Here is a 15,189-nt window from a genome sequence, read left to right on the forward strand (position 1 = left end):
TTTTTACTTCTTACTTTCGGTTTTAAAACGCTCTCAAACTTATTTTTTGAGGCACGGAATTTACTTTTAAGATATCGTTTGGATAGAATGTAGTTGTTTAACTTCATATATGTGGTCAATTTATCATGACAGAGCCTATTTAAAAATAAAAATTCAGAGAACCGGCAGGGGCGGACCGGGCGGGCAGTGACACGCATTGTATCCGAATAAAGCAACCTATTTTCGGCATGGCCCGTTTAGAAGTCCCCCCTGCCTCACCCCCTGGTGGTCGGGAAAACGAACTGCTGGGGGGGGGGGGGGGGGGGGAGTGGAGGGGCGGTGTTTGACAACAGTTTTTTTCTTTTTTTTATCTCTGAACTTGCCTACAATCCCTTTAAATCCCTGGACTCTGTGTACCACTCATCCATCAGATTCATCACGGGGTGATAGTTATGGTACTCACCGTTGTATTTTATACAACAAGGTTGGATGGCTCTCCTTGACGGAGAGACGAGAACTGCACTGGCATCTGATCTTGTATAAAGCTAGCCTGATTATCAGACTGAAGCTGCGTGGAGCTTCAGTCTGACTTTGTCTCCAGTTTAGGCGATTTCAAGGGGAAGGGGATTCGAATTTCTCTAAACCAATCACAAGAGATCCACGGATCCGCCTACATCTGAGGTCATCGCACAGCTTTATTTAGCAGATATTCGCTGATTGGCTTGTCCTTGCTTAGACCCACCCCCACCTCCGACTCTCATTGGACGATACATTTTTGTACAGAATAAATCCTAGGTTCACATTACAACCAGTGTTGCCAGATTCTGTGAGAGAAACAAGCAACCAGGTCTAGGAAAACCAGCCCAAAAGAATACGACTATGGGCCACATGAGCACTTTAACATATACATCAGCTATATGAAAATAGCAGATCTACAAGCTCACAACGCGCCGCGATGCGACGCGTTGTGAGCTTGTAGATCGGCTATTTTCAAATAAAATCTTGCGGGGAAATTATAATAAGCAGATCTGGCAACCCTGATTACAACACCAGACCAAGAGAGGCAGTTCACTCAGAGAGTGGGCGGGGTCTATGGTCTGGAACCAGGCTAGTATAAAGCCATACTTGGAGATTGTCCTAGCTTACATCTCATCATTTTTGGAATGGGCCCCCTCTGGGCCCCTATCACACCCGATCAAGTAGTTTCCTCACATTCAAGGTCAACTCTGAACTTGGTAGATCTGCTTTTATCTTCTGTGGCCCTACCACACGGCATGGCCTGCAGACTACATTGAAGTTAACCACTCTAGTACCCTTGAGTCGTTTTAGAACCCTGGTGACCAAACAGGTCACCGCCACAAGGTGTAATTGTTTTTAGAATTTTGTTTAATTTTGTCTTGGTTTTTCTATTTGTAACTTTTATATCTCGCCTGTTATTTTTCCAATTCCTAGATGTCATTTACATTCAACAGTGATGTTGTTGAATTGCATTGTATTGTATTGCTCGACGACACTGCAAATGAGTTTAACTACTCAGTGTATTTTTGAGAATAAATAAATCTTGAATGAATGAGTGAAAGATACAGACATCTCCACATATGGGCATAATAGACCATATTCACACGGCGGCCATATTGGAATTTAACATTGAAAGTGCCGCCACCCGGGTTAGCTACTTTCATTGACTTCATAGAAACATGGCCGCCGTGTGAATATGGTCTATGGGGACACAGGCAGACACTCTGACAGTGAACGGGTACAACGGACACATAGACCACCGAAGTCTGACGTCATTTACACATCCTTTGTTTGTCTACCTGGTTCGCAGTTTTCCACCCCCGTTCTGAATCCCATAGACGTATTTAATATCGCGTCAAATAAGAACTGTGTTCCAAAAATAAACAAATGACCCCGGCGGTTTGACTCTTATGGATATGAAGCATCAACTGACGGTGAGAAAACGCTAATGTTACTTCCGCCAAATTAGTTACATTTTCGCCAGAAACAGACTGTATCAAATATAAGTGACTGACTATCATAAACGATACAGAACCTCCTCCCTGACAATAACGCCGGGACAGTGTGTTTATTTTTGGACCACAATTCTTATATGAGACGATTCTAAGATCACCCAATGTTATTCTCCATAGAGAAATTACTTCCGCAAACCTGGGGATGAACGAGTGACGTCAGGACTTCGGTGGTCTATAGCGTTCTTGCGTTGGGCACCGGTCTGCTAATTCTAGAAAACCCCCACAATTGTGATCACAACCAAAAGTTTGGGAAACACTGCTTTATTTTGAACATCGTCGTGTTCGACTCATTTAACAGTCTCTTCTGTTTTTTTTCCAGGGTTTTTTTTTCTTCACATTTGGAAGAGAGAGATTTTGAAGAGAAAGCCGAATGCCATCCCAGATCCGCCAAACCTAGCAGCGGTATGCAAGCTTGAGGACTGAAGAGGTGGCCCTCGCACCGCGTCCCCCGCCGCCTGTCCCCTCTCCTGTGACACCCCCCCTCCCCCCCTCCGCCCTGTTTCTACCCGAGGGTTTCCAGCTGCTCATGAAACCAGTGAACGGCGTCCCACCACCCCGGAGGCGGCGGCCATCATGCCTGCCTGCTGAGTGTCTCTAGCCGTTTGGCACCGGGTGCCATCCATGACCAGTCTGAAGCCCATGGAGCGCACCGTCGGCGGGTCCGTGCCTGCCACCGACGAGTTCTACACCGGCCGCCACCTCCGCATCGTCAACGGAGGGGCAGGGGTCCCAGACAATGTCCACCCCTCTGGGGCACCAGGTTAGGACCTGTCACTGTCACTACATCAGTGGTGGGAAAAAAGTACTCAATTACTTTACTTAAAGTTGTACAATGCAGATTCACAAATAACGATTTTTAGCAACCTCTGCTGGTCACTACCGTCACTGCATACAATTTTCCGTAGTCCTCGATTACCCAGAATTCCATTTGTTTTCACCGGAAGCCGGAAGCGTTTCAAAAAGCGTTCTTTTAATTGTTTTATACTATCTGCGGATCGTTTCTCTTAGACAGTGGAGCATTAGTTACCATGAGCTGTGCTTTCTTTTTCTGTTCTTTTTCGATCTTCCAATCCTACATTCTCTTAAAATCAGCGTGAGGTTCCTTTTTGTTATTAGCGCGGAAGTTCCTGGCCAAACAGGAAACCGTTGCGGTAGTTCCTGGCCAAACAGGATGACGTAATTTTCCCGGGAAAGTCCCCCCCGACACCGTTCAATAGAAAATATATAAATAAAAGGCTTCCGGGGGTGAAATTCATGGAGTGGGTGTTGTGAAACTTTTGCCACTCACAAAATATATACAATTTAACTTTAGTTTTGTTGAAAACGTTACCTAGTATTACTTTAAGTAAAAGTATCAATACTGCAATGCAGCAATACTCTGTTACAAGTAAAAGTCTGGAATAAAAAATGTACTTGATTAAAAATACAAAAGTATTGGCATCAAAATGTACTTAAAGTACCCAAAGTAAAAGTGCTCATTATGCAGAATGTCCTATATCAAGTTTTCAAATGTATAAAAATATTTTGAAAATTGCACGATCTACAAGCTCACAAATGTGTCGCATGGCGACGCATTGTGAGCTTGTAGATCGGCTATTTTCAAATGGCTGAAATGTATATAGGGCTGAAGTGGTTAATGTATGTTTTGTAATATTAATCAAAATCTTGAAAGTAACTAGTAACTAAAGTTTTCAAATAATTGTAGTGGAGTAAAAGTACAATATTTGACTCTGAGAGGTAGTGGAGTAGAAGGAAAAGTATTGTAAATTGGGATTCTAACCCCTAGACTTTGCGATGGTGGACAGGTACTTTACCCACGCACCACGTTTAAGAGAGAAATGTGTGCATATATAAGAACACCTGCACAAATCAGCGTTGTTATTTGTGTCATACTTTGTGTTGTGGGTGACATCACACCAGAGCTCTGGACAGCCTTATATGATATCGGAGATATCAGAGAGAGAGAGAGAGAGCTATCGAGAGATTTACTTACAAGTGTGCCAGAGAGAGATAGATCTAAAAGTGTTAGAGAGAGACGTGACGGAGACAGACGCAGGGAGAGGGCGCGAGAGCGAGAGAAAAAATATGTTGTGTTGGTCGTTGACCCTGAAAAGAAAACTGGTGCATTCCAAAAGCGGACCGATTCATTGTGCTGCTGTGCCAGTGGGGGACAATGTTTACACTTTTGCAGGGTTCTATCCCGGTGTGACCACCGCCATGGATCAGATTGATGTGCAGGTCTTCAACACAGTGTCTTCACACTGGACGAAGTTGCCCAGGTCCCAGGTGACAAAAAGGAAGTTGTCCCCGGTGATAAATGGAAAATGGAAAAGGAAGTTGCCCCCGGTGAAAGGAGAACGGCCCGTCGAGGTTCCCTCCCCGCGCTTTGGGCCACACGGCTGTGCTGATAAAGAATGTCATCTACGTCTGGGGAGGAACAGTGAAGTTTGACTACATGACTACAGAATCGAGAATCGAGGAGCACCGCCAGGACCCTATTCTTTATGCATTTAATGTCAACACCCACAGATGGTTAAATCTCGAGATTTCTGGGACCGTTCCAGTGGGGAGAGAGAGCCACTCGGCTTGTGTCTTAGGGAAGGTCATGTACATCTATGGAGGAGAAAGCTATAGTTCCTATTGGTCAGGAGGAGAACCGAGGCGTATAGTAGGCCATGGTAGCTATGGCTATAGTAGCTATGCTATTAATAATGACTTGTACAAGTTGGACACCAGCACAAAGGTCTGGTCTTTAATTGACACCGGAGGCACTCGGCAATCTGCTTCACACCGTCACTCTGCCACCATCATCGGGACAAAGATGTTTGTATTTGGGGGAAAGGGGTGCAAGAGGTACCCTAAACACATCAGAGTGTTTGACATAGAGACCAACTGCTGGCTGAGGACGCCTTGTGCACAGCTTCATCCAAAGGGACGCATGCGTCATGCAGCCTTTGCCTATAATGGAGAGCTGTACATATATTATGGCGGCGACAACCTTGGTCTGAACCTCAATTATAGTCTAATTATACGTCAAGAGACTTCTGTCCAGGACAGTGATAACCTCAATGATCTGTGGAAATTCAACCCAAAGACCTTATTCTGGAAGAAGCTTGAGCCCAAGGGGAAAGGCCCGGATTGGAAGTGTAGTATGTTCAGTTGCATGGTGAGAGATCGTCTCTTCCTCTTTGGATACACAACCCAGACACAACAGTCTAAGGCCTGTAAGCAACAACAGACGGGTGTCTGTTGTTGCTTACAGGCCTTAGACTTAAGTCCTAGTCTCAAGACGTTGTGCAAACGAGCAGTTATTCGGTACGGTATGGAGCAGTCTGGACTCCCACACAACATCAGGTGGGAACTGGCAGCCAGGACAACAAAATAAAGAAATAAGAAAATAAGAAAACAGTCAGGCCAATAAAATAAACACAACCCAAGTACAAATACCTCAAAATGTTACTTACAGTAAGTACATTACTTGAGTAAATGTACTTAGTCACTCTCCACCACTGCTGTCACTACCTCAAAGTGGGGTCCTTGGGGGGGGGGGGGGGGTCCAGGCGGTCCCAGGGGGTCCCCAGCTAAAGTAGTTGATGTAGCATCACAATCATTTTTAACCACTTTTTATACACAATTTATACGTTGGCTATTCAAAAATGGCAGATGTACAAGTTCACACGCTGAAAATGTTTGAAAAATATCAAATGTTTGGATTTGGATTTACAAAACATTTTCAGATGGGGGGTCCACGGCCAAATACATTTCAATTTGGGGGTCCTTGACACGAAAAAGTTTCAGAACCACTATAAATAATTACATAATGGCCTAATCGCAGTTATTTCAGATCATCGCAATTATTTTAGCATAATCGTCAGAATCGTTTTCCATTTGTCCGTATAAATTAATCTGTTGAAAAAATATGAAAATAAATAACCGATCTACAAGCTCACAGTTGGCTATTTAAAACAAATATTTTAAAGTATCAAATCATTACATGCCTGTCGTGTTTAGGCCATAGTACATTATATATTTTGATTGTTGGTCAGTTATTTCTGTGTCTATTTAGGTTATTTTTCATATCTGCCCTGTGCAGTTTTTTTTTCTTTTCTTTTTTTTTTACAAAGCCTAAAAAACAAACATGAATGTAATTTAGATTTGTATGTTCCATTGTTCAAAGCCAAAAACGAATAAATCGTTAATCAAGTAGCAAGTATTTGTACCAAAGCACGCTTTGTGCAGAACTGTAGTCCTGGGTTTCCAGAAGGTGGCATACATACAGTACTCCTTTCATGTTCCGGTTCATTCTTCCATAGCTTTGTTTAATTGGCTGGGCAGCAGATTTGAACCGGAAACATTAAGGTGTCATTATCCTCTCTGTCGGGTGGAAACCTCATATGTCTAAAACTGCTACTTTTCAGGATTCAAATTAAAAAATGTGCTAAAGTAGCAGATCCACAAGCTCTAAACGCGTTGCTTCGTGCCGCGTTTCGAGCTTAATTCGTGCCTGTCATTTTGAGATAATCGCAATTATTTGAGATAATTGCAATTATTTTTGCATGATCGTCAAACTCGTTTCCATGTTGACTGTTTTTCCAAAAATAGCGGAAATAGCAGATCTATAAGCTTGTAAGCTTATAGATCAGCTATTACCCCAATTCTTAATATTTTTTTAAAGTATAAAATTATTAAATATGTCAGTAATGTCTTTGTATACTTACTGTAGTTGTATGTCATATCTGATCTGTGCAATTTTTTATTACGAAGCCTCAAAGGCAAACAGAAGTTACAGGATAATTCATAAGTTCAGGACTAACATTCAACGCAAACAAAAAAAAAAAGTCGTTAACCCTTTAAGACTGGGGGACGCATCTGTGTAACCACTTTATCCATATTTTATACTTTTGGCTATTAAAAAATAGCAGATATACAAGCTCATAGCGCGGCACCGAGTGCCGCGCTATGAGCTTGTAGATCTGCTATTTTTTTTTAAATCGGGTTTTTTTTTTGCAAATCTTTGAATATATATCTATAAAGCAATTGTTTTTTACTCAAATATTTGCTTCTGGGGGTCCCTGGATTTTTTTTTTTGAGATGGGGGTCCGCAGCCAAATACATATCGTTGTGGGGCTCCTTGACACTGACATTAATATTATAGCAACATAAGTGTTTCAGAAAACTGTTTTAAACTGATTTAGAAGACATTTGTAGAATCCCCAGAAGCAATAACATTTTAGCTAGAAATGCTCACTTTAAATATATATATATTCAAAGATTTGCACAACATTTTTCACGATTTAAAAAAAATAGCAGATCTACAAGCTCATAGCGCGGCACTCGGTGCCGCGCTATGAGCTTGTATATCTGCTATTTTTGAATAGCCCAACGAAATCTAAAAATGACACACAGATGCGTTCTCAGGTCTTAAAGAGTTAAATCGCAATTATTCGTATGACAATTAATCCGTCAACTTGAATTTTTTGTAATCACAGGAGTCCCTAAAATGGGCGTGCGGGCACGTGTGGCCGACTGGCCCCCGAGGAAGGACTTCGGCGGGGCCTTGCTGTGGCATCCGAAGCTGGACCCGGAGACCTCCGCGGCGGTGGCCGCCGGCGGCGGCGGGCCGAGCCACGTGAAGCTGGGCCACATGCTCAGCCCTCAGGACTCGTCCATGCTGCGCAACATCCACAACACCCTGAAGAGCAGAACCCATCAGGCCCAGTCCAACAACTACAGCCCCGACGGCCGCTACTACCACCTGGCCCCCGGGGACTACCGGGGCCCCGCGCACAAGAACCCGCGGCAGCGGCGCATCCGCCAGCGGAGCAACAGGTAGTACCATTTTCCCGTTAGACAGACGACCCCCCCCCTGCTTTGACTCTCACCCCCCCCCATATTGTTTGTACATATAACGTTATTTCTTATCTGTATTTTTTGTTTGTACATATAGTGATTTTTGGGGGTTTTTTTCCCCTGTTTTTTTGTCTTCATATTTGAACTGTTTGGTGCTACTATATTTGACTATGAATTGAATACCAAGGACCTCAATCAGGGCCGTGTTTAAGCACAGGCAATGTAGGCAAATGCCTATGTGCACCCATATATATATTTTTTTTAAATTAAATAACATAAGCCTAACCTAACCCTAACCCTAAAACCGAAATAAAGTAACAAAAAAACGCCCAAAAACGGCCACAATCCGCCCAATAACTGCAAATTTTCGCGCAGCATGCACACGCGCGCCGAAAACTGTCCATTGCCTAGGGCGCATTCTGACATTAACACGGCCCTGACCTCAATGGAAACCGAAAGACCGCAATGACTTTTTTGGCCAGACCATTTAGTCAAAATGTTATTAACCCATTAAGACCTGAGACCGATTAAAAATAAAATCAAAATCCTCTTTTTTTTTTAAACAAGAAAAATATAAAAATAAAGAATATAAAATATATAAATATAAAAAAATATAAAACATAAAAAAATATGTTGTTCCAGAGATTTGGAGGCAAAGATTTGAGTTACAAAATGTTTGCTTAAAAAATATATATTCAAAGATTTGTACACATTTTCACGATTTTTCAAAAATAGCAGATCAGTGCTGCGCTATGAGCTTGTAGATCTGCTATTTTTTAATAGCCCAAAGAAATCTTCAAACGCCACACAGCTGCGTTCCCGGTCTAAATGTTATTAACTGTACTTGTGCCGTTTTTACATTATGCCTAATCAAAATATTCAATCAATATTCAATCAAAACAGCGACATGACCATCTGTGAGCTGGAGGGAGGCAGCGGGGACAGCGGCGAGGACTGGGGCCCCGCGTCGGGCACCAAGTGGTCCCCGCTCCACCGCGAGTACGGCAGCACCTCCTCCATCGACCAGCACGGCGCCGCGGCGCACGGAGAGAGCTTCTTCGAGATGCTGAAGGGCTACCAGGGGGAGAAGGAGGACCAGAGGAGCCCCGCGCCGGAGAGACTGGAGGAGCTGCTGAACGTCGGCACCAAGCAGGCCACCGTAGATTCACAGGTTAGTATCTGTCACAAATTATCTGTCATAATCAGGGGTCATCAATATGTCCGTACACAAATGACAAATGAGTCCGTGGCAAAGACTTGGTCTTGTCCATGGCATTTTTTTTTTTTACACACCATTAGGATATTCTTATTTTGATCATAAGACCCAATTACTGAATGTCAAGTCTCCAGGTTTTCTTCAGAATATGTATGACTCTGATTTACTATGACACTATATATGACACATAGTCCTACTAGTGCTAGTGGTTCTCAAATGTTTTATTATTTCTCAAATGTTTTATTTGCAAGGACCACCATAACTCTGAGAGTGTACAAATGTACATTTGTACACTCTCATAGAGTTACAGACCTGTTTTATGGTCATTCAGGGCTAGCTCTTTGTGTTTCTGGTAATATTGTTGTACACTCATTTTGTATATCTGTGGCAAAAAAACTATTTTGACCAAAATGTCCACCGCAAGACAGCATGGTGAATGACCCCTGGCCACAATTAGTACAGAAATCGCAAATCTTTTCTTAATTTTTGTATATGTAAATGCATGGCCTGTTTTGGCCATAGTACGTTATTTATTTTGATTATTGGCACCGGTCATTGTCAGTCATTTGTTTACGTATATTTAAAGGTAGGGTAAGTGATTTTCTTTGGTTAAAATAAGTGTTAAATAGCTCTATATTCTGATAGTACTCATTGCTATAGAGTGTTTGTTCAGTAACAGGAGTCTCCATGTCTCTCCAGCTCTTTATTCAACAGAAAATGCATTTTCAGGTCAGGATTCTAATTTTATCCAATAAGGATAGAGAACTGAGACAGATACAGATTAAACAAGTGAACTTGGAAGTGACGACTCAAAGAAATGAGCAGACACAATTGGAACTGGATCACTATCAAAATGAAGCTGATAAATGGGTACTCTCTCCTGATTGGCTGAAATGTTGTCACCTACCTGAAAATGAATTTTCTGTTTATTAAAGAGGAGGAGAGACAGGAGGACCCCTGTTACTGAACAAACACTCTATAGCAATGATTATTATCAGAAAATAGTGCTTTAACCTTTTAACAAAACCCTTTTTGTTTTAATAAAAATAAAATCACTTACCCTACCTTTTTAAGTTATTTGTCATCTGCCCTGTTGTCTACAAAGCCTGAAAGTCAAACGTAAACATACATTTTATTTATATCTTCCAATGTTCAATGCCACAAAACACAAATGAAGTCGTTAACCGCATTATTATTTGTAGCACAATTAATCTTCAACAACAACAAAAAAAAATGTCACCTTATTTATTTACAGGAGGACGTACCCGACGGGACGCCTCCTCCGAAGGCCAAAGAGCGCGAGAAGCCCAAGAGACGCTCGAAATCGGAGACCGGGGGCGAATCCATCTTCCGGAAGCTTCGGCACGTCCGCGGCGAGTCGGACTCTCCCAGGGCGGGGTCCGACGCCGAGGACGGCCGCTCGGAGGAGGCGTGCCCCCCCCTCAAGCCCTGGACGTGCCAGAGGGGATTCTCGCACTACGACGTGCAGAGCATGCTATTCGACCTCAACGAGGTTTGTTTGTTTGTTTTGTTTATTTCACATTATCCTTGCTGTCGGGCAGAAAAACCTCTTTATTAACTTTTTTGTGTTTTTTCGTAAATTAAAGGGATACTTCACTTAAATAAACATTTAAAAAATATATTAAAAATAAATGAAAAAAGTAATGGAAAAATCACGGCCCCCTCACGCATTAGAGTGTCCTACTAATGTGTGAGGGGGCCGTGATTTTGCTTCTTTAATTTTTTTTTAATATATTCTTTTAATGTTTATTTTATGTGAAAGTGAAGTATCCCTTTAATGCCCTACTTCATCATACTAGAGCGTCACACAAATGCATCAAGAGTAGCAGATCTACAAGCTCGAAACGCGTCGCTTCGAGCCACGTTTCGAGCCACGTTTCGAGCCACGTTTCGAGCTTGTAGATCTGCTACTTTTGATGCTTTTGAATTTGAATGCATTACAAAAAAAATGCATTACAATTAGGATAAAATTACAGCAATGTAAAGTGAGCTATATTCACACATCTGTTACCAAAAAAAATAAAAAAAACACGACAACAAGAGCCTTATTGACCCACCTTTAAATAGGCAGCCCTATGGAAAATATGTTGCATTTGTGAAAAGTTTGAAAAGAATGTAATTTGGGAATTAGCTACCGACTGCCTGGACGCATTTCGGCGTTAAGCAGACTAGAATCCAGGGTAGAAGAGGAAAGTTACGTAGTGCAGCTTTAAGTGTAATTCTGAGAGGCATTTAAAAAGTCTTACAAAGTCTTATTATCTGACTTACCTGAAAACCTGCCGAAACCCTGATTATTTGTGGTCCTGCAGGTCATCCAGTCGCGGCAGACGGCGGCCGGTAGGAAGAAGAACACCATCACGGGGGCGTCGGCCGCCGCCGAAGCCTCGGCCACGTCCACGCTCTCCTCCACCCACAGTCTGCCTTACAGCTCCCCCGGTGGCAGCCAGGTAAATGGACCAATAGTCTCACGAGCCAGACCGTTGCCTCCCACAATGTTCAAATGCTTCCTGTCATACAGGCTGGAGCAACGGAAGCTCTGAAAATGATCAAGCGATAAAAGTGGATGTGACGCCACTTCGGTTTCGTCTTTACACTCGAGCAAATTTATCTCAATATAAATCAAAATCATCTAAGCATAGGCCTATTAGCAGAAATGGACATAAAAATAAACAAATATAAAGATATTTGTCTCCGCCGGGCCGAAAGGCATGGCGAGAGAGTATGTTTTACCCCCTGTCCGTCCGTCCGTGTGTCCGTCCGTCCGTCCGTCCGTCCTGTCCGTCCGTTAGCAGCTAATCTCTGGCACCGTTGGCCCGGCCTCTGCGAAACTGTGCACGCACACTCCCTGGATGCCAACTCAGAACCTCTGGCCCAAATTTTTCAGATTGGCCGTTTATAGCGCCACCAGGAGGCCGATATGTGCAAAACACATTTATTGATACTACTCCTACAGATTTTGTCCAAACATCACACAAATCGGTACACAGTATCTCTATAGTCATGTGATCAACACGGATTTATCCGATTTCCCATATTCCATCCCGATTGCCTAAGATTGGCTTCCAAAGTTTGCAGGATTGTTCCGTTTTGAACAAAATGCCTCAAATCATGAACGCAGCTTGCGATTTCCGTGAAATTTCACACGTACATTTCTATTGGGCCGACGAAGAAATGCCACCCTTTTCACATTGGCCTGTTATAGCGCCACCAGCAGGTCTAATTCTGCAAACATATTTTTGGAACAAAATGCCTCAAATCATGAATGCAGTGTCCGATTGCAGTGAAAAGCCCTTGAACAAATGGCACCCTTTTCACATTGGCCTATTATAGCGCCACCAGGAGGCCACAATAACGTACCTGACCTGGCGGAGACCTGTGCTCCGAGGAGCACTTTTTCTAGTTTAAGATATATTTTCGTGATCGGAAATGACGATCAGATGACAACTTCCTGTCTCAGATTTTGGGAGGTCTAGTTCCAGACTGAGACTCTATTATAGCATTTGGAGATTGTGGAATACTGTAGGTGTCTGGCTGCGTGAGACTAATAGACTAATAGACTAATAGGGGCCGGGCAAAAGGCGTGGCCAAGCTTAGGCTGAAGTAGTTCCGGTGGCCATATTAGGTGGGCTCCATAACAACAGCTCGTATCAACAACATTGACAGCTACCCACGAGTCACGACGTGTCCTGAACTACAGCGAATTTATTGGTAAAGGACAGGAGATGGACTGGGCAATGCGTGACAGAGAGATACCATACAGAGAGAAGCTGAACGCAGACGCAAAGGCACGCTACCTGGAAAAAAGTCATTACATCTGTGCCCTAGACCAGATGTAATGACAGTGCCCAGTCAGTCACAATCATTCATTTTACCTGAAAAGAACAACGTTTTGTTGCTTAGTTGTGTAACCGAAATAAAATATAGTCATCTTGAGTACTGATTATTTATATATATATTTATAATATTATTATAGCGAAGTATTATTATTAATTTTATATTGTTCATTGATCATTGAGAAAGTGCACAACGGACCTGTTGCGATCAGTGTTGCCATATTTTGCGAGAGAAATAAGCAACCAGGTCTATGAAAACAAGCCCAAAAGAAGTGGCTAAAGGTCCTTGCACACTGGTGCGTCTTTTCGTTGCGTTTTTTTTTTTTTCATTGTTTTTTCAATTTTTTTCATTGTTGTAAAAAAAACGCAACGAAAAGACGCACCAGTGTGCAAGGACCTTTAGTGACCTACAAGCTCACGTGAGCTTGTACATAGGCTATTAAAAAAAACTCTTGCAATAAAAGAAAGAATATTTGGAATATTTTTTTAAACATTCTAACAACACAAATGCTCCCTGGCACAAAACATTTTCATGAAAAGATTTGAGAACCACTGGTTTATTATTATTTTTTATTTTTTTAAAGCCTAAATAAGCAAGTACCTAAATAAGCCTAAATAAGCAAGTACACTTTATAAATAAGCCACACAAAACTACTAATTTTACAAGCAACTTTACAGAAAAAGAAGCCCAAAGTCGCTTATAATAAGCCGACATGGCAACGTTGATGCTCGCCTCGCCCTTGCCTCCAACAGATGTTTATGTTTTTGAGTGTGTGCTGTCATGCTCGTTTGAGCTTATATGTGTTTGGGAATGTTGTTGAAGGTTACGTTATTTCGTCAGCTGACACCCAAGCCATAGGCCTACTACATTTATTTGATATCTCCGACGTCTGAACACTTGCTGACAGACAGACAAGAGTCCCTGGCTGTTTACTCAGCCACCGTGACCGTGAGCCACCCACGTTAGACAACGTTTCTCAGACTGGACACATAGAGAAACACAATTTAGCTGTTAGCTCAATCTCATTGTATTTAACCCATTGAGACCTGAAGCCGATTCTACATGTCTCCTGAATCTCAACAGTTTTCTGAAAAACGTATGTTTCTATATCAGTGGTGCTCAATCATTTTCATGTCAAGGACCCCCAAAACTTATATGTATTTGGCCGCGGACCGCCATCAAAATATGTTGTTCCAGGGACCCCCAGAAACAAAAGATTTGAGTTACAAATGTTCGCTTTAAAAATATATATATTTAAAAGATTTGCACACATTTTCACGATTTTTCAAAAATAGCAGATCTACAAGCTCATAGCGCGGCACTCGGTGCCGCGCTATGAGCTTGTATATCTGCTATTTTTGAATAGGCAAAAGTGTAAAATAATGCTTTTTAGCTCAAATCTAAAAATGACACAGTTCCAGGTCTTAATGGGTTAAGATACCCAAGCCAAGCCATACGACGTTTCTTTGATATCTCCGACATCTGATCTCCAAAGCTTTTCTTCCAGGTTGGAAATGTGTGCCATTTAACTTTTTTAATTTAACGTCTGAAACCTTGGCAGTGCATCCGATAATGCAGCACTGTCGTACCATTGCTAAATTAGAGCAACAGACAAGCTAGAGATAGATAATAATGTACACCGTCTACTCGCTGGACAACAAACACAGGACTACAGACTGACTCTGACACATACTGGCGCGGAGACTGTATCATAATATCATCATCGTATTAATCTATTCCTCAGGGAGTGGTTATTGCACTGATAATACTGTTGACATTGCATTGATATCAGCGTGTTGCTGACGTCGTAACAGTACTGTGATTGTGTTTCGTTTCTGTCGGGTGGAAACCTTATACAGTATGTCCAAAACTGTTTTTTTTTATTTATCATTTAAAAACAAACGGAAATAGTGAAAATAGCCGATCTACAAGCTCACTTGTAGATCGGCTATTTTCACTACTTTTGTCCACATCAATAAAGGTCTGTCTTATCCATCCAGGAGGAGCTGAACGCCAGGGACAGCCCCGGCCTGGAGGCCGGCGGTGGCGAGGAGCAGAGCAACGAGATCCTGCTCAGCTGCCCCTGCTTCCGCAACGAGATCGGCGCCGACGGCACCGGCAGGCAGAGGATCGGGGGAGGCGGGGCGGGGGTGCCCCCCAGGCTGGCGGCCGGCGGCGGCGGTAGGCCTGATCACAATTATAATTATTATTACGCGATCGCCTGATCGCTAGGCCTGTCACAATTAGCACGTAATC

At 42.6% G+C, this 15,189-nt stretch overlaps 1 protein-coding gene across 1 annotated transcript in view; it reads left to right on the plus strand.

Moving 5' to 3' along the window:
- LOC308074511 (signal-induced proliferation-associated 1-like protein 1) overlaps nucleotides 1–15,189 on the plus strand; it is a 143,289-nt gene that overhangs the window by 55,861 nt on the left and 72,239 nt on the right. Inside the window, 6 exon segments of the mRNA XM_080413975.1 lie at nucleotides 2,332–2,772; nucleotides 7,502–7,841; nucleotides 8,766–9,033; nucleotides 10,334–10,591; nucleotides 11,409–11,546; nucleotides 14,934–15,114. Coding sequence (XP_080270101.1) covers nucleotides 2,634–2,772; nucleotides 7,502–7,841; nucleotides 8,766–9,033; nucleotides 10,334–10,591; nucleotides 11,409–11,546; nucleotides 14,934–15,114 — 1,324 coding nt within the window. The 5' untranslated portion in view covers nucleotides 2,332–2,633.

Source organism: Gymnoscopelus braueri, assembly GCF_963280865.1.
Source record: "Gymnoscopelus braueri genome assembly, chromosome: 19".
In the NCBI taxonomy this organism is placed as follows: Eukaryota; Metazoa; Chordata; class Actinopteri; order Myctophiformes; family Myctophidae; genus Gymnoscopelus; species Gymnoscopelus braueri.